Genomic DNA, 19,671 nt, shown 5'->3' on the forward strand with positions numbered 1-19,671 from the left:
CCCACACAAAGGCTGGCACCTGGTATAAATGTAGGTCATTCAAAACCACTTATCAGAAGACTGGACCGGTGTAAGGTTCAAAATTAGGCAACATCACAAAACAAAATAAAATGATGGACGGAGTGTTGAAACTTTTCAAACAGTCACCCCCAGTCACAGATCTGGGTTTAATCCATCGTTATTTTGCTCGCCACGTCACCCCAGTTTGGACACGGTTTCTGGGTATCACCCGTCATCAGCCAGGCTAGCTTGAATCCAGTGGCGCAGCGAGCAACGGACCCACGTCCGGGCATACCCCTGCCACTTAAGGCGCATAAAGCAACATCACAAAACAAAATAAAAAAGAATGATGGATTAAACCCAGATCTGTGACTGGGGATGAGTGACTGCATTGTTCAGCACTCCGTCCATCATCTTTTTGTGTTACTAAAGTTGCCGAAAGTGGGAAGGGTATGCCCAGACGTGGGTCCCTTGCTCACTGTGCCACTGGATTCAAGGTAGCCTGGCTGATGAAGGGTGATTCCCTGAAACCGGTTCCAGGATGCTTGTTTCCGGTCCAGGGAGGACCTGGCCTGGCAGTTCGGGCTGGACTGTTCCCATGAGGAACAGTGTCAAGACTGATTTGCATATGGCTGGGGCCAAACTGGGGTGGCATGGTGGGCAAAAGAATGATGGATTAAACCCAGATCTGTGACTGGGGGTAAGTGTTTGCATTGTTCAGCACTCTGTCCATCATCCTTTTGTGTTGCTAAGGTTCAAAATTAGGACTGCCCTGCTTCCAGAAGGACTGCCTTGCTGTCTGAAGAAGGGTGTTTCGACCTTTTTGCTTTGATTCCAGGGTAACCAGAGTAACTCCAAGTTGGCTGACTTTCTGTGTGAGCTACAGGACACAGCAAGTTTCTAGAAGTCTCCCTGCAACTGCCCATCTAAACAGCTGAAATTGAACCTGCATGGACTTGCTTGAGTCCTACTGCTGCCCTTTGTTGGAGTGAGCCCTGATCTTGAAACGTTGAGAGCTCCTTCTAAAAAAAAAAAAAAAATAGAAAATCCTGAGGTTTGAGCTCTTCACAATTGTGTGAGAGTCCATTTATGCCAAAAATCTGCTGCGAACAACTACTGCCAATGCGAAGCTCTAGTAAGACCTGTTCTTAAAGGAGACAGCGACCATCGACAAACACCAGTAAGGAGGACCTACATTCTGCGCTGACAGGATGTTCCATGATAATCAACCAACATGAGGCTCCAGCGATACCTGGCTCTTTGCGCTACAGTAACGAATGACTGTGTCGCTCGTCCTGCTACTTGCTACAAAAGCCACTTCCTTGAAGACTCCTCCAACGTGAATGGAAATCTTCGTGCCAAACTTGACAAGGTGAATGTTCAGCAGGACTACCTGGTAATAGCTATGAAAGAAGACACCAATATTCCAGACCTCCGAAGTGGCCACCTGTGGAAAACTGGAGTGACGAGGCCAAAACATTCCTGGCAGTGGCAGTGGAATTAGAAGAACAACAAAGCACCTCAGGTTTATCCTCATTGAAATTCAGGAAATTCAAAGTCAGCCATTTAGGGACTGCCTGCATACACTCGTGGAACCTATCAATGGTGCAGATGTCAGTGGATCCACATTTATTATTAGATGGGTGTCATCTGCATAATTCATAAAGACTACCCCTATAGGATGAGGTAGCTTTGCCAACGGCCATAAGTAGAAATGAAATAAAGTGGGGCTCAACATAGCACCCTGGGCAACCCCATTTTGTGTGTCTAAGTTCTGAATGGTATGGTAGAAGGTGAATCACTTGCGTTCTACAGTCCACATAAAACGCACACCATACTGGAGCTTTACCCTTTACACCAATTTCAGATAATCCCAATATTAGTATCTTGTGAGAAACCGTATAGAATGTGGCAAACAGATCTAGTAATACCAGGGCAATAAAATTCCCCTTGTCAACTGCCATCCTCACATCTATAAGACAGAGACCAATGCGGTTTCCATACTAAGCATTGAAAGAAACCTGACTGGGCAGGATCCTGAAGCTCATTACTCTCAATATAGCCTACAAGATAGGAGTTCACATGCTTCTCAAAGATTTGCACTGGAAATGGAAGCAGTGATTTGGGCCGATGGTTCCTGGGGATGTTGTGATCCACTGACTGTTTCCTCACACAAGCTTTTTACCAGTGGCGCGAGACAAGGAAGAATTACAAACCGGGCGTAAAACTTCTGATAGGTAGCCGGCTAGAGAATGCCATGCACCGGGCGGCAATAAGGCATTAGGAGAACCAGATGTAAGGGGTAGCTCTAATCCGCAGAAGTGAATCTTTGCATTTTATAGCCTTGCTCCGAATGTAAAGTAAACACGTGATGTCTGTTTTTGTCAGACTTAAATCAGATGAATGCCTATTTCCCACACAACAACCACTAACAAAGTCTATAGGTCTGCCCTTGGCAAGATGGTGTAATGGATACATCTTTATTTTTTATTGCAAGAATATACTAAACATATTAAAAAGAAAAAATCATTTTGGATTCTAAACACAGTCGAAATAGGCATTCAATTAAAAAAGAACTAGCCATCATATATAATTTCGATAAAACAGTCCAATCCTTCCTTGCAGGCAGGTGTATTTACAATAGGTATTGCAATCTTTGTTAGTTTCAGTGCACATCGTATGAAAGTATGACTATTACTGCAAAGAAAACCTACTGTTGACTGACGGGGTAACCTGAACGCCGTTTAAATACATGGTGATGACTGCAAAAATAAAAAAGAATAAAAAATTATTGGCAAACTAAAGAAATATTCCACCAGCCCTGCCACTGAGTGCTTTTCTTTACAGGTGTGTATGCATGTAACCAGACAAAACACTCACTCAAAGGCTACAGAGAGCTGATGCATTGTCCAATGTTGTGGTGGGAGGAAGTAAAATATGAATGACAGTTGAACAGATGATTGCAAGAAGAGTGAGGCTGACTGAATGCCCCTTTATGTAATTGTATATGTTTGTATTTTCCTATTTTTTTTACTACATGAAAGTGGCAAGATTTGTCAAGGTGTATGTAGGCCAATCCTAAAACAGTACTGCGGTTGATTAAGAATGGCTTGACTGCTCAGATGTTGGCATTTCCTATTGTTACCAATTCTTTATATAAAGTATGCTTTGGCACCACCTAGAGGTGTAATTCTCTTGCACCTAACTATAAGGTCTGTGGTCATTCTGCTTTTTATAGAGTGCCTTCAATGGCACGAGGGACTATTTTACATTTCAATAGTATTCTGAATACTGGTAGGGGTGTGCAGGGTTTGGGGATAGTTTTTAGTGGTGGGGTGGATTTAGGATGAGGGAGTCGGGTAGTTTATTTGTTAGGGGAGGGGGTCAGGGTAGTTTATTTTTTAGGGTTTATTTTTGTCTGGTTACAAGTAGGCCCTGCTGGGAGTGATTATTATTGCATCAGATAAAAATCCGACACTGCCTGAAATATATTTGGATGTGACAATTTCTTGCGTTCCCAGTGTCTGGGGCATTTACAGTGGATTTTAGTGCTTACTATGCCAAAATCTGCATCCCCGATAAGTACTAGATCTTTTGTGCTTCTTTTATTCTGGCAGGTTTGACATGATAAAAATTAACAAAGGGTATGATATTTTTTGCACTTGGTAATTATTGAGAGTGATGAACACTGCACCACGTAACTGTGCTCAGTGCCCAAACCAGTGTTTGCACAAAGTCCGGAATTTGATGGGCCACTTGTTATCAAGCTCTATGTCTCATAGATGCGTTGTGTCCCCAAATAGCAGGGGTTTTTCAATGTTTTAGGTAGGTCTCAAATGCAAGCAGACCTATTGGCCAATGCTTGATTTTAATTATCGTTGGCATTCATTTATCAAAATATAAGCTAAAGCGATTATGTTGTTTGGCACATTTGTTAGAAAACAGAAAAAAAACTAAGGTGTGAGATTCTCATAGTTAAGCTATCTGCCTTGGTCCTCTATATGAAGCTGATTTAAATTCTTAAAACATCCCACCCCGACAGCTTTTGCGCATTGGTATACGGTTCACTGTGCAGCACATACCAAGGTCTCTACATTAACGCACAGGAATTCCCTGCTTTTGTGCCTCTTGTTCTCAAACTACTTTTCAAATACACTCCATAAGCACAGAACAGTTTATCTTGACATCCCTCACTGCTAGCTACTATGGCAAGGCATGAATACACAAAGCAAGGCCTCTGATCAATAAATCACTAGTCAGAGTTCACGGTTTACACAAAAGCGTTTCTAATCGTTTTCAATGATTCCTTTGTTATCTCCGAAAAACGGGTTTAGGGAAAAAAGCACAGCTCGATCTTATTCTTGGGAGAAATTAGAAAGAAGCCCAGTGGAGTCTTTACTTTTTTTTTTTTTTTTTTAAAGGACATTGCAGAAATTCTTCAGGGATCGCGGTACCCTCCAAGGAGGTGTCAGGGTTTGTGCCAAAGGCTATAAAGTTTTCGAATCACCCGGCCCCCTCAAGTATGAGGGGTCGTTTTTCGAGCATCCTTGTCCATGCAACAATTCTACAGGCCTTCTGTGTCCCATGGGAAGCTCTCGACCTCGAGTGTCTACAGAGGGACATTTTTCCAGGCACCGTTTGGGAAAGAAGGCTGGTAATATGTGTGGTATCAGCACAATGTATACTAGAAAATATGAGAGACAATACACTGACAAGCGAGGCTTTCAAGCACGTGAACTGCATCACTTGAAACCCTGTCACCGACCCGAGTACTGTGCGGGTCAAAGAGCTGTCTAAACAATCACTTCTCCTGTGTGTGTGAAGGATGGGAGTAGCTGCCCTGGAGGGGAATCATGAGGACGACCATAATAATAACAACAGCTATAATAACAATACTATCAATATTATTATCATTACTATTGTTATTATTATAACAACAACAATAATAATATACATATAAATCATAATGCAAATACTAAGACTTCAATATTGTCCGTAATAAGAATAATGTTTGTTTTTATATATTACGCTTACTACTACATTTCACTGTTTTGAAGCCCTGGAAATGTTACGTAGTAGTGTATAATTTAGTGATAATTTATTTAATGCGAAGAGAAAGCTTAAATGCGGAGTTGGCCCCACCATCATTTGAATATGCAGGTCTCGCATGAGACACCTGCAGTGAGCAGGTGCTTCACTTAGCCATCTTTTCAGCCATGACCAACATGTCTTTATGAAGGGGTGCTGCGGGAGGTGTCCATCTGCCCATGCTAATGTGTAAAGTACAACTCAATATATAATCAGGGCAGCGGAGCATCCTTAGATAGGAGTAGTAACACGAATAAGCTCTAGTGTCAATTTTTGGTTTCACAAAGCAATCCTTATATGTTAAATGGTAAAAGTAACTTCAGATTTGGCAAGAGAAGTGGCGCTTACTTTGAGAGCGCAGTGAAAGTGGGTACTGTACAGGGAGTGCAGAATTATTAGGCAAATGAGTATTTTGACCACATCATCCTCTTTATGCATGTTGTCTTACTCCAAGCTGTATAGGCTCGAAAGCCTACTACCAATTAAGCATATTAGGTGATGTGCATCTCTGTAATGAAAAGGGGTGTGGTCTAATGACATCAACACCCTATATCAGGTGTGCATAATTATTAGGCAACTTCCTTTCCTTTGGCAAAATGGGTCAAAAGAAGGACTTGACAGGCTCAGAAAAGTCAAAAATAGTGAGATATCTTGCAGAGGGATGCAGCACTCTTAAAATTGCAAAGCTTCTGAAGCGTGATCATCGAACAATCAAGCGTTTCATTCAAAATAGTCAACAGGGTCGCAAGAAGCGTGTGGAAAAACCAAGGCGCAAAATAACTGCCCATGAACTGAGAAAAGTCAAGCGTGCAGCTGCCACGATGCCGCTTGCCACCAGTTTGGCCATATTTCAGAGCTGCAACATCACTGGAGTGCCCAAAAGCACAAGGTGTGCAATACTCAGAGACATGGCCAAGGTAAGAAAGGCTGAAAGACGACCACCACTGAACAAGACACACAAGCTGAAACGTCAAGACTGGGCCAAGAAATATCTCAAGACTGATTTTTCTAAGGTTTTATGGACTGATGAAATGAGAGTGAGTCTTGATGGGCCAGATGGATGGGCCCGTGGCTGGATTGGTAAAGGGCAGAGAGCTCCAGTCCGACTCAGACGCCAGCAAGGTGGAGGTGGAGTACTGGTTTGGGCTGGTATCATCAAAGATGAGCTTGTGGGGCCTTTTCGGGTTGAGGATGGAGTCAAGCTCAACTCCCAGTCCTACTGCCAGTTCCTGGAAGACACCTTCTTCAAGCAGTGGTACAGGAAGAAGTCTGCATCCTTCAAGAAAAACATGATTTTCATGCAGGACAATGCTCCATCACACGCGTCCAAGTACTCCACAGCGTGGCTGGCAAGAAAGGGTATAAAAGAAGGAAATCTAATGACATGGCCTCCTTGTTCACCTGATCTGAACCCCATTGAGAACCTGTGGTCCATCATCAAATGTGAGATTTACAAGGAGGGAAAACAGTACACCTCTCTGAACAGTGTCTGGGAGGCTGTGGTTGCTGCTGCACGCAATGTTGATGGTGAACAGATCAAAACACTGACAGAATCCATGGATGGCAGGCTTTTGAGTGTCCTTGCAAAGAAAGGTGGCTATATTGGTCACTGATTTGTTTTTGTTTTGTTTTTGAATGTCAGAAATGTATATTTGTGAATGTTGAGATGTTATATTGGTTTCACTGGTAATAATAAATAATTGAAATGGGTATATATTTGTTTTTTGTTAAGTTGCCTAATAATTATGCACAGTAATAGTCACCTGCACACACAGATATCCCCCTAACATAGCTAAAACTAAAAACAAACTAAAAACTACTTCCAAAAATATTCAGCTTTGATATTGAGTTTTTTGGGTTCATTGAGAACATGGTTGTTGTTCAATATTAAAATTAATCCTCAAAAATACAACTTGCCTAATAATTCTGCACTCCCTGTATTTTGGCAAGCTTAAGAGTAGCCAGATCACCTGGAGAAGCTGCGACAGACACACTACACGAAGTCACTGCTAATAAGCATTTAGGGCCTGATTTAGAGTTCGCCGGGCAGGTTGTATCCCATCTGCCTAATTACGAGTGCATTCAATTCTAATACACTTCTAATTAGGCAGATGGGACATCTGCCACGTGGGTGACAGAGAAACCCGTACATCAGACTCCAAATCAGGTCCATAGTCTGTGTCTGTGCTTGCTCTGTTGTAATGGATGGCAGGTATATTTAAGACTAGGGTGTGCATACAATAAAAAATACCTGTCTTTTATGGGCGATGCGCACACCAATAAAGAAGGACCAATTAACAGATGTTTAAAGGACTGCATGTTACATTTAATGGACGGCGTAGATAATTTTCTTTATTGATTAAAGAAATATCAACAGATCTCACCATTTATTTAAAGGTGAAATTGAAGAATATTGTTTAGAGATCTGGGGGCTGATTTAAATGTTGGTGGACAGAGTAATTACTATTGTCGTGGCAGAGTAGTTTATTCCCGTTATGGCAAGCCTGCCTGCTGTATTTGGAGCAGTCCGCTACCCCTGCAGACATCTCTTACATTTGCAGGAACAGCTATTACACCGGTTCATGAAAATGCATTGCCAGATTGACAGACAGCGCCATCAACATATCTGAGACGCACGTAAAACTTACAACTGTGTTTTTTTAGTTTCCAAACGAAAATTCCAAAGTGGGATTTTCCTGTTAAGGATAAAAAAACGACCCCTTTGCCAGGGAAACATTCTCCCATGGCGTGTGGGTCATTTAAAACATTTCACTGCCCCTTACTGGTTTTTCATGGCAGTGACAGGCAGTGAAAACTGTCAATTTGTCTGCCCACTCTAAATAGGGTGGGCCGACATGTGTTGAAACCCCTGACTGTCCTTAATGCACTGAGCCTGCAAGTTTAGCAGAAAGGGTACTGCATTGCGACAGTACCCTTTACATTAATATCAAATTCAGCCCATCGTTTCTTGTTATTGTTTTGCCACCTACATAGATGAAAGAGTCCTGTGGATTGTTTGAGACTTTCTTTAACCTGGGAGAAGAAATACAGAAGGTCCCAATAGTACCTAGTCTCCTAAATACACTAAGAGAATCTCTGTTGGAATGGAAGAAACTATATTTGAATTATGCGATGGTCTGTTACACCAATTTAGAGACAGAAAGGAAGTTGGTGTTACTTCAACATTTTTTAGGGGCAGAAGAGCAAGATGTGTTGGGAACACTTCTGGCTGTATGCTAGGAAGAGTCAAGAGGTCTTATCAAGTTTGATATTTCTCGGAATACTTGGCACACACTATTTTCTGAGGAGTAGGACAATCCTGGACCATTACTTTTTTGCAAAGGAGTCCAAGGAGAGGGTGAATCAGTTGAAGAATATGTTGCGTCCCTGAGCAAAATATTGGAGCAATTATAGATGAGAGACTAGGAGACCAATTCTTGTTGCACTGCAACATAAGAAAAGTATATGAGGAGCTGGAGATGAAGGATAAATCACCACTTTGTGAAGTGCTATAGTAGGCTAAGGGGGTAGTGGACACCTTAATTTTGTGGGAAAATAAATCATGACGACTAAGTTCCCCTGCTGCAGCAACATTACTAGCTGAGAAAAGGGTTTATTAAAATTAATGTGCCAAGCTTCTGTTAAAATAAACGTGTTGAATGCAAATTTAGTAGTAGTTAACCATACTTAAACTTTACAGGCCTTTAAAATGAAGTACAAAATATTGACAAACATAGCATAACTGATAGTGTCATGTTAACGTTAAATGAGACTAATACATTAATACTGAAAGCCCTGTTTTTCACATTAAATAGTTGCTTCTGCAAGATGATTTCCCCACTTTACTGCAAATGTTCCCATTTGGAAAGCTAGTAAATAGACACTTCTTATGTATTAGACAGCGGATGATAGGGTTCTCACTGTAAGGAGATGGAGATGACAAAAAGAGTGATTCATGGGAAGAAGTTTGTGTACCACAAGAAAGACACACTGAAACATTCAAGGACTCATGTCTGAAAGTATATTGTACTTTTGTGAGAAGATAGGAGTGAACCTGTTCCCAGGAGTGTCCTAAAATCCTTTTGTCCATCAAGAAGAAAGAAAATATTGTTGCAACAAAGAATTTATGTATTTATATTAGTGCTCGTTCCTATAGTAGATGCAGATTTGCAGATTCTTTCCCCAATTCTCTGACTGGAGAATGAACCTCTGATGTCTTTCTTCATAAGAGACATCCTTCATTAGACTTTTTCTGAACTGTCTGCTGTTATCTTGAGCTGTGAATACTTTCCAGCTTATTATGCAAAAGCTTTATGCTTATACTTTGATTTCTCTCATCCAAGCTCTTTATGTGCATCTGAACTGACACCTTTTACCGCCTGGCATTTAAGCCTGATCAAACTTAGAAAAGGGAGTTTCTTTATGGAATACGCTTGTTGCATTATTACTATATCGGCTGTAATATTACCTAATATATTGTTTTATTTTGTAACCAAATACCAACTGATGGATTATAATAAAGTTGATACTTGGGGACTAATTTAATAAAAGATAGATAACTAAAAGATTTGAAAATGAAACCCTTTAACTCACTCCAGCTCTCTTTGTTGACTTAACTAAAAGATTTAATAATTGAATATGTTCATATGTTAACAGGCAGCTCTTATTTCTCTCTGTCGACATCAAAAATCCATACAATCAGTAAGCGTGGTTTTGTTAATGATTATTCTGGGTGACTGAGGTAGAAGAAAATTCCTGCTCCAGCAACCCTGAAGTTAGCATGGTAGGGGAGGTAAAGGAACAGAGTTGCGACAAAAAGAAAAACAATGGTATTTTCAAGGACAATGATATAGGTGTTGGGAGCACAGAGCATATGACCATCTGCCCAGTGGTGAAACCAATCAGTAGCAAACGTGGCAAGAGAGGGATCATCGAAGTGCTACAGAGATGTGTATATAGAGAGGTATTAGATATGTGAGAAGTTCATGAGGTGATAGTCATGCCATTAGTACAGAGTGTTTTCACAATGTGATTATGAATGTGAAGCTAAAATAAATGTTAGCTAATGTTGGTTCAGATAAGGTTGGTGAGTGGGCAAAATAATAGGCTTAAATATTTTGCTCACTCGCAAAATAGTGGCCTAAATAGAAAACCTAAAACAACGTATATTAAATACTGAATGTAGTAACGTAATATTAATGTCATGAATGTCCTGTATTTATTAGGATTTTCATTGTATTTAGTACTGCCAGATATTGATCTTGTCTACACCTTAAATAAGGCTTTTTAGTGAAATTCAAGGGATAATTTGGTTGAAGACCAAATACAAAAGTACCAATTGCCTTCATTTTCCCCAAGCACTAATGAGTGTCAATGGCCCCATCTCGTAATGACCTTCAACAGACTCACACGGTAATGAACCACAATGACATCAGGCTGCATTGGCTCTTGATGGCCCGTGATCACAGGCACTAATGAGCCTCAATAGCCCAAGATAGAATTAAGCTGTTTTATTTGCCCTAGGCAGTAATGACCATTAACATTCTCAAGCAATAATGTGCATTGGTTAACATTTGCATTAATAAGAAACATGGCTTCAAGCAGTATTGAGGAATAACAATGACCTAGACATAATAAGCATTGGCAAAGCCAACAGGTCTCGCCTATGTAAGAGCTATAGGCTTTGCCAATGTGTTTTAGCCATGTTGTACACCAGTGTGGCTGCTGTTCAGCATGGCTAAAAGTTAATGGTGTAGAGGAGAGCTGCGTGGAATGTTGTAGAATGGAGTGGCAGAGTGTCGTGTATTTGAGTGCCATTGTCACGTAAAGTAGCATATACTGAAGTGACAGAGTAAAGTGAACTGGTGTAGATTAAATTGGCATAGAGTGTTGCAGAGTATAGTGGCATAGAGTGCAGTGGCACTGAATTCAGCGGTGTACAATGCAGCACCGTAGAATGCAGTGACAGATTAGAGTGGTGAATAGTCGAGTGTAGTGGTGCAGAGAGTAGCGGCGCAGAGTAGAGCGGCGCAGAGTAGAGCAGGGCAATTAAAAGCAGGGCAATGAAAAGCAGGGCAATGAAAAGCAGGACAATGAAAAGCAGAGCGGTGAAGAGCAGTCCAATAAAGGGTGGCATAGAGTAGGGTGGCATAGAGTAGAATGACCTAGAGGGGTGCAGAGTTGAGTGGTGTAGAGTTGAATGACACAGAAGGCAGTGGCAGAGTGTAGCGTGGCATAGAGTGCAGTGGTGTAGAGTGACGCAGAGTAGAATAGCACAGAGTGGTGTAGAGTATAGTACAGTGGAAAACTGTAGACTGCAGTAGTGGCAGAGATTTCAGTGGCTGAAAGTGTTGCGTGTTAGAGTGCAGTAGAGAAGAGTGGAGTAGAGTGGCATAGAGTACAGTGATGCAGAGTAGAGTGTAGTGGGGTAAAGTGCAATGACAGTTAGCAGTTGTTGTGAGTGCAGTGGTGTAGAGTGCAGTGGTTAAGAGTAGACTGGCGTAGAGTGCAGTGGCATAAGCGGAGTGGTACAGAGTGGAATAGAGAGGCCTAGAGTGTAGTGACAGAGTAGATTGTTTCAGAGCAGAGTGAAGTGGAGTAGAATGGAGTGGTGCAGGGTAGAGTGCAGTTGCATAGAGTGTAATGGCATAGAGTAACGTTGTGTAGAGTGTAGTGGCATAGAAAGCAGTGGTGCAGAGTAGATTAGAGTGGTATAAAATGGACTGCATAGAGTGCCTGGGCACAGAATTGAATGTTACAGAGTAAAGTGTATTGGCATAGAGTGCAGTGGCATAGAGTGCAGTGTTGCAGAGTGTGGTAGAGTACAGCAGCGTAGAGTGGAATTGTGCAGAGTAAAATGGTGTGGCCTAGCCTGGAGTGGTGTGGTAAAAAGTGCAATGGTGTGGAGGAGAGTGGTGAAGAGTGCATTGACAGAGTTGAGTGGCACAGGGCAGAGCAAAGAGGCGTAGTGTGAAGTTGCAGAGAGTGCAGTAGAATGGAGTGGTGCAGACTGCAGTGGTGTGAAATGGTGTAAAGTGGAGTGGTGAAGAGTAGAGTGCAGTGGTGTAGAGCGGAGTGGCATACAGTAGAGTATTCATGGTGTGGTAGCACACAGCCATTACAGACAACACATTTTCAGTTGAAATGAGAAACACATTTGCACAGACATACAGTTTTACTAATAAATCTATACAGTGCACTGACGAAAATGTCATCACCTAAAGTAATGATTTGTTTTGATCATATTCAAGTATTTGCTTCCAGCACACTTCAGAAATAACAAAAAATTTGCTTCATTTGTGTTCCTAATTCTGATATATTCTGAAATACTCACACAGTTCATTCAAATATGTCTTACAAGTTTCTTCTTAACAGGATATCTTGTGCACATGTGCTGGATCAGACATAGCAAATGCTCAAACCAATATCAGGATATCATTCAACATACTACATGGAGCATTAGCTATGCTGCATGCTCAAAGTACCTCCCAGGATATCTTCCATGCAGCACAGAAAGGGTGTCTTGCACTCAACTCTCAACAGTTCCAGGGTATCTTGTGAGTAGCATAGTAAAGGTGTCTTCTAAAGTTGGCTCAATCCTGAACTCAAACTGAGTATGTGAGGCATGAAACTTAGAAAAGGTGTCTTACAGCGTTTACTCAAATCTCAGGTCCAATTGGTTATCATGCACACAAGACATAGGAAAGCCATTTTCCCTGCTGGCAAGCCATGGCATCAAGGTTTAGGTGTAGGTGAGTGTTTGAGTATTTATGCACTCAACACAGGCACAGCAACACTAAATACTTCCTGCAGGAGATCTTCCACGACAAGTGTCAACATAATAATGTAGGAAATACCGCTACTTAAGTTAGTGCCCAACTTTGTCCCAACGGACAGAGGACCTCTGATATAACACTGGTCTCTGACAAATTCAGTATTCTGGAAGTAATGATTCCAAATATCAGCAATCCAGACTCACCTTCTAAGGTGGGTAAATTGTGCACCATTAATTGGATAATAGTAATAGTTATTTACAAGGCACAAACATGGACATACATTTTTTTATCCAATTAGGATTGGGCTATTAAGCAATGTGAGGATTTTTTGCAATGTGGTACTGCCAGAGTCATAAGGGTGCAATAAAAGTCCGGAGAGGAAGAAGGACAAGAACCAGAAACAGGTATAAATTATTAGCCTCATTTAAGTCCTTGTCCCACTCAAATGTGTAATATAATGAACTGACATAACTGTTAAGTCCAGACAAATGCGAAGCCAAGTACCTGCGGCTGCAGTAAGGGCCTAGAAAGTGCAGCAGAGGGAGTCTGGTGCAGTGCATGGCCCTAGACACCCTCTCACCTCTGAGTTCAGGGTACCTTCCTTATAGGTAACAGGAAGCCAGGCTACAAGGACACACACCCTGTGCCTTCTGCCAGTTGCCATTCATATACATACAAGCATTCAAGGCTTTATTCTACTCTGTTTTGATATGATGTACCATGCAGCAGTGTTTGTGGTGTGTGCTGCAAGTTTTAGTTGCTAGTTTTGCTAAATCCCCCTGATAGCACATTGAGTGTCCATTATGTTTTGCTCAGATGAGGTGCGGTAGCTAAGTTACCTCCCATGAAAACAATACTTCTGTTTTCCAGTTCTTGCTCTCTTGTTGCCATTAGACAACAATGTGTGATCCTGGGTAGATTGACCAATCTTCCTTAGCCTCGGCTTCATTTTATGCCAAATAAAGCACCTTTAGAAACTGGCTCCTTAGTGCTATGTAAGTGTATCATAAACATTTATGTATTTCAGCCCCCTCCAAAGAAAGCACCATCCTGTGCATTTTAATAGAAAATGTAGATGCTATTTAGTTACAGCTCTTGGATGGCAACACATCTGATGCAAAGCCAAAGGTTTATCTGTCAGGCATCAGTATCATTCTCGGATTTAACTCGCAATGCATGTTTAAGGTAGTGGGGGCACCAAGTTATCTGGTAAATGTTCACTAGCTCAGCCATGTTTATGGTTTGGTCTTATGCCCCACCACTTTCAAAGTTTACGAGCAGACGCTGTTTAAGAAGGTAGCTTTTAAAGTATTATTTGAACATTTATACCAGACAAAGTCACCACACTAGAAGCAACTGATCTTCCTACTCAGCATCACAACTCTATTAGCCCACCAACCAAACTCCTAGTTAAAGACATGCACAAAATTCTATCTACATTTTCACATAAAAGGGCTCAGCAGGAAAAGGCAACTCAGTAGATAACATATCACTCTACTTAAGTTTTGCAGAATCCTTTTATTGCCTTAACTCATGCTTGACCAGTTATATCCTAAAATGTGTTTTGCTAGCAGTATGCATTTTAAATTACATCACAAAATACTTTTTTTTTTTTTTTTGTTTTTTGTTTTTAACAGTAATGATGCTTCTTCCTTGTTCAATCTAACCTGAGGACCTTTGGTGGAAGGTCAATAATTGCCTTGCAGTTGGCATACACCAATGATGGAAGACTATACAATATAACAAAAATATGATCTGAGAAAACTCCTTACTGATTTCTATCTGTAGCAAGTTTGCGCTCTTTAAGATTTTCAAAAACATTTAGGTAACAAACATTTAAAGCTGAGGCATTCCTATCATATGCATTTTGGTTGTACCTCAAGAGGTACACAGCTTTTTTGACAGAAGTGAGGTATATATTTTAAATAACATTTAAATTATCTATTGTAATCACATTGATTCTTTAGTCTTATTCACTCTAACATGAAGAGCCTTCGGTGGAAGAGTAGCAACTGCCTTGCCATTGGCATACATCAATGACAGAAGACCAAGCAATGTAACAAAATTATAATCTATGAAGATGTCTTGTCATTTCTATGTGTAGCAACTTTGGTTTCTCATGGATTTAAAAAAAACATTTAGGTAACAAACATTTGATGCTGAGGAAATGTCTTCGTAATTCATCTTAAGCAGAAGACAAAAGGGCAATCTGTCAGTTTGTGTACACACTGGGAAACAAGTATAACACATTTACTAGCACAACAATTATGAAGTTGCAGCTAAATACAAGGCAAGATATCTTAAAATACATAGGAGCTAAATACAAAGATAAATTAAGTTACCTTTCTCGGTCAATAAAAGTGCTTTGAGATTTTGTGGAAATTCTTTGAATTTGTTCCTCGTGCCGCAGTAATTGTTCTTGCAGTTGCTCCCGTTCCTTAAAAAGTCAAATAAAGCCAGTCAAAACACGTTTGTTGGGGAAAAATAATCCACTGATCATATAGTATAAATATCTTAGCTCACTAAGATATCATCACTTGACTGTAATATAAAAAGTATTTTTTTTTAAATTACATTTCATAAATATTATATTCCTAACAGCCTAAACAAATCTTGAATTGCAAGGTACAATATAAAAAATAATTTTTAAAAGGCATCCATTCCTAATACTCCTCCCGTACCATACCAAGATATTGCATCTTCTGAATCAATGCCTTATCATAATAAGAGAAGGGCATAGTTATTACTTTTCGTTGTGTTGAAATACAGAGATTTGGAGTATCTGCCACAGTTTTAGTTTGGGTCTTCACTAATATATGTTTCAAACAGTTGTTTCTATATCCATAGCACAAAGGGGGTGTAAAAAAAGAGTTCAATATTCTACCTCTCTTCGGGCAACATGGTCACTTGTCTGAATAATATGACTCCTTCTCTACCTAGCAGTAACAATTGTAAAAGATAAAGGGGGTTATTACAACTATGGAGGAGGTGTTAATCCGTCCCAAAAGTGACGGTAAAGTGACGGATATACCACCAGCCGTATTGCGAGTTCCATAGGATATAATGGACTCGTAATACGGCTGGTGGTATATCCGTCACTTTACCGTCACTTTTGGGACGGATTAACACCTCCTCCAAAGTTGTAATAACCCCCAAAGTGTATAATCTAAATTTTGGATACAAATACAAACATGTCACATACATAAAAAATACAAATAAGTCAATTCATTCAAAATATGCTCTCAAAATATTTCCAGAGACCAAGGCTTTAATTTTGCATCCAGAACTTTGTCAATCCATTTATTTGTCTATTGCCAATATTGGTTTTATTAATCCAGTGTTTGCCTTCAGTACACTCTCTGGCACTGTGCAAAAAGTGTAAGCTTCAAGCAATTAAGCTACTTGAGGGAACCAGTTCCAGAAAATCCTACTTTTTCTTTTAGACCATTCTTGCAATATACAATGCTTAATCATACCCAAATATCTAGGAGGCTTTATGTTATGTCCAGGTCAATGCCTTTAATTCCTAATTTTAATATAAGATTAAGGGTTGCAACAAATCTGTTTTTTTACTACATTCTCAATCCTTGACAGACTTTCTGTATTAAGAGAAACGCATAAATTGACTCCACCCTTACATGTTACAAAACACAATTTTTATGTGCACTTATCACTACATATTCTGTGTGATCTAACAATATTAATGTGAAGTGTTGCACTTCAACCCTAAATTGAAGTGCATTCATTACTGAACTAGAGATTCATACATACTGTGTGCCTTAACCTATTAAATGAAACATAGTCATTTGAAATTATTTAGAAACTATCCTCATATTACTGATGTGTATTAACACCAAAAACGAGAAGAATTGATGTAAATGTGTGCAATAATGTTTTCACTTTTAATTTAAATTGTAGTTATTAGTTCCATTTATACTTGTGTATTCAAAATTGCATTGCTTTCTACTAAGGATGTAAAATGAAATTTATTTGAACTCATGTACTGACATGTTCATTTATTTAAACGTGCACAATTGCACTGTATGATTATGTTGCCTAGAAGAGGCCTGACTTTCTTTTGACATGAAATGCTACTTTCATTTCTGCTTACATGTGTTTTTCTCTGCAGAAATGTTCACATGAAATGTTAACTTGGAAATAGATGTAACACTGTCTTAGACAGAGAGCTTTAGAAAAAGACCTTGACAGAAGAGCATGGCGGAACAGAGTGTGAGATGATAGTCCCTATTTAGGAAATGTTGCAGATGTCCAAGGTCGAAATCGTTCTCAAGGCTGCTCTGGGAGAAACCTTAGATGTTGTACTTTACAACAAGAGAATGGAGCCCCTGATGGAGTGAAAAAAGGGTGTTGTTTAGAAGGATTTGAGTGATATTAATTAGCGCTCACATATATTGTTGGCAGATCTCCTTTGGACTTTGAGAGGTACAGACCTCTATCCTCTCCACTTCATCCTGTGCCATATTTGCTAAGTGGCTCTGGCTAACGCTTCTATCCTGATTCTAAGAAGACTCTTGTACAAACTTCTGAAATGCTGACACCTTCCCTACATGCATGAGCATATTTTCCTTTTTCCTAGGTTTTCCCCAATTTTTTTAGATCTTCCCTAGTCTTAGAAATCTTGACTAAGTTAGGCCCAGAGCTAGATGACTTCAACCATTACACATGTTTAGGAGAGAGAAGCAATGATTGTTCTCTGAACACTGAATCTTCTTACTAATTTTCTGTATTGCTGTTACTGAACTTTTTGTATGCTTTATACTGATGCGCTTAAGGTTTGGTTTTCTTGTTGTGATTTTGGATATTCACAATATATTTTTGAGGTTGGTTTATGTTAACCTGATAGTTATACTGTAATAAAATCCTTAACTTTATTCCTGATTCTTGGTCCTCACTGTATAGCCTAAAATGTCACACATTGGAAATTGTTTTGACTAACGCTAACTCCCAACATCTTTCGAGTCGACTCAAAAAAGTCTGCCGCGAGATTGATTTTAAGAAAGTGGCCCAAACCCTATACCATTACTATTACCACAAATTTCTACCCCATACACTCATTATATGCAATGTATAGCATTTAGTTGTAGGATCTCGTCCATACCGTAATTTCCTATTACATGACAGCAAGGCACCACTTCCATGGAACTGGATTTTTAACCATCAGTGTTTTCAATAGTTTGACCATCAATTAAAAAAAAAAAATACCAACTGAAACTGATCTAACAGATTATGTACCTCCTTTTTTGTGGGTGATAAAAAAAACAGCCCCTTCAGTAAAAATACAATAGGTGTGAACTTGGTAGCTACCTAGGAATATCATGTGTGAATATTTAAGGATCTCAGACCATCCCATTGATGTAATGATGCAACAAATGTGGCAAAAAATATTTTTGTCTAGCGCCCTGAATATGATTATATTTTCTTTGAGCCACCAATCCATTTTATAACAAACCGATACAAAGCTGTCTAAATAAAACTACATAAGGGCATACAGCTGATTCATTGTTTTTAAAACAGCCTGTAGAATTTATCTTTTTAGCTTATCAAATGCGGTCTTCAGACAGAGAAAGACAGCATAACTTTTCTTTTCTGATATTGTGTTTAGTTACAATCATCTGCATATAAAAAATCTGCTCAAGGGTACTCACGGGTGCTCACAGCACAAGTATAATCAGCTAACAATTACAATATGTTTGGATTTTTATTGACACATTTATCCAACTACCACATGTGTAGTAATTAGACTTAGTTTGTGACCATAACATCAGTTATGGAAGATGGTATGGTATTTTTGATGGAAAATAGATTAGATCAGCGCTTCTCAAAGTGTGGAGTATGAGACAATAGGGTCACAAAAATCCTGGTATTAAATAACAATGCCTTTTGATTTTATCTTGTCACATTTGCTGTGCTTCAAAGACAGAAGCCAGATTTCAAGCAAGTCTTCTGACAAATTTCTGCTTATGTTTTTTTTAACATGGAGATTTGGGTTTACAAACTCCTCTCACTTTGCAGACAGACAAAAAAGTTAATTATGTGACAATCTTGCCGGGGCACAGAGAGTATGAACAGAATGGCTGTAGAATGCCATTTTATGTAACACAACAAAATGTAAATGCCTTTAAATTAACTGTACGCATTCAGTAGTTAGGAAAGGAAAAATTAAGCATGTTTTTTCATAGTATTGATGAGATGGGAACAAAGATTGTAATAGGATCAAAACAAATCAAGGCACTTTGATGATGCACAAATGATTAATATTAACCCCTTAATCACCACGGACATAATGGTTACGTCCGTGGCTGCGCCTCTCAGGTGCCACGGACGTAACCATCACATCCATGTACCGGCCCTCAGGGGAAGCGCTAGCACTTCCCCCGAGGGCCACCCCTCCACCCCCCAGGTCAGGGTTGGAAGGGGAAATCGCTTCGGTTTTACATTTGTGCCATGAGAGCTTGGCTAACCTCCAAAATCGTCCCACTTGGAATGGTGAGGGCACTTTTTGGACTTTGGGACGCTGCCATGTAGAAAAATCCACAAGACCAAGACACATCTGAAAACTAAACATCTGGTTGATTCCAGGGTGGTGTGCTTAACATACACCCGCACCATTTTCCTACCCACAATGCCCTGCAAACCTCCAACTTTGCTGGAAATCACACATTTTTCCCACATTTATGTGATGGAACCTTCCGGAATCTGCAGGAATCCACAAAATTCCTACCACCCAACATTGTCTCATCTATACCAATAAAAATTCTGCTGCACTCGTCAGCCTAAAAATTAATTT

At 39.9% G+C, this 19,671-nt stretch overlaps 1 protein-coding gene across 2 annotated transcripts in view; it reads right to left on the bottom strand.

The window, feature by feature from the left end:
• MYZAP (myocardial zonula adherens protein) overlaps positions 1-19,671 on the bottom strand; it is a 584,270-nt gene that overhangs the window by 328,714 nt on the left and 235,885 nt on the right. For both annotated transcript variants that reach the window (XM_069222400.1, XM_069222399.1), the window contains exon 10: positions 15,206-15,300. In XM_069222400.1, the coding sequence (XP_069078501.1) occupies positions 15,206-15,300 (95 nt within the window). The remainder of the gene's footprint in view (positions 1-15,205; positions 15,301-19,671) is intronic.

The sequence above is a fragment of the Pleurodeles waltl genome, chromosome 3_1 (genome assembly GCF_031143425.1).
Source record: "Pleurodeles waltl isolate 20211129_DDA chromosome 3_1, aPleWal1.hap1.20221129, whole genome shotgun sequence".
NCBI classification, from domain to species: domain Eukaryota; kingdom Metazoa; phylum Chordata; class Amphibia; order Caudata; family Salamandridae; genus Pleurodeles; species Pleurodeles waltl.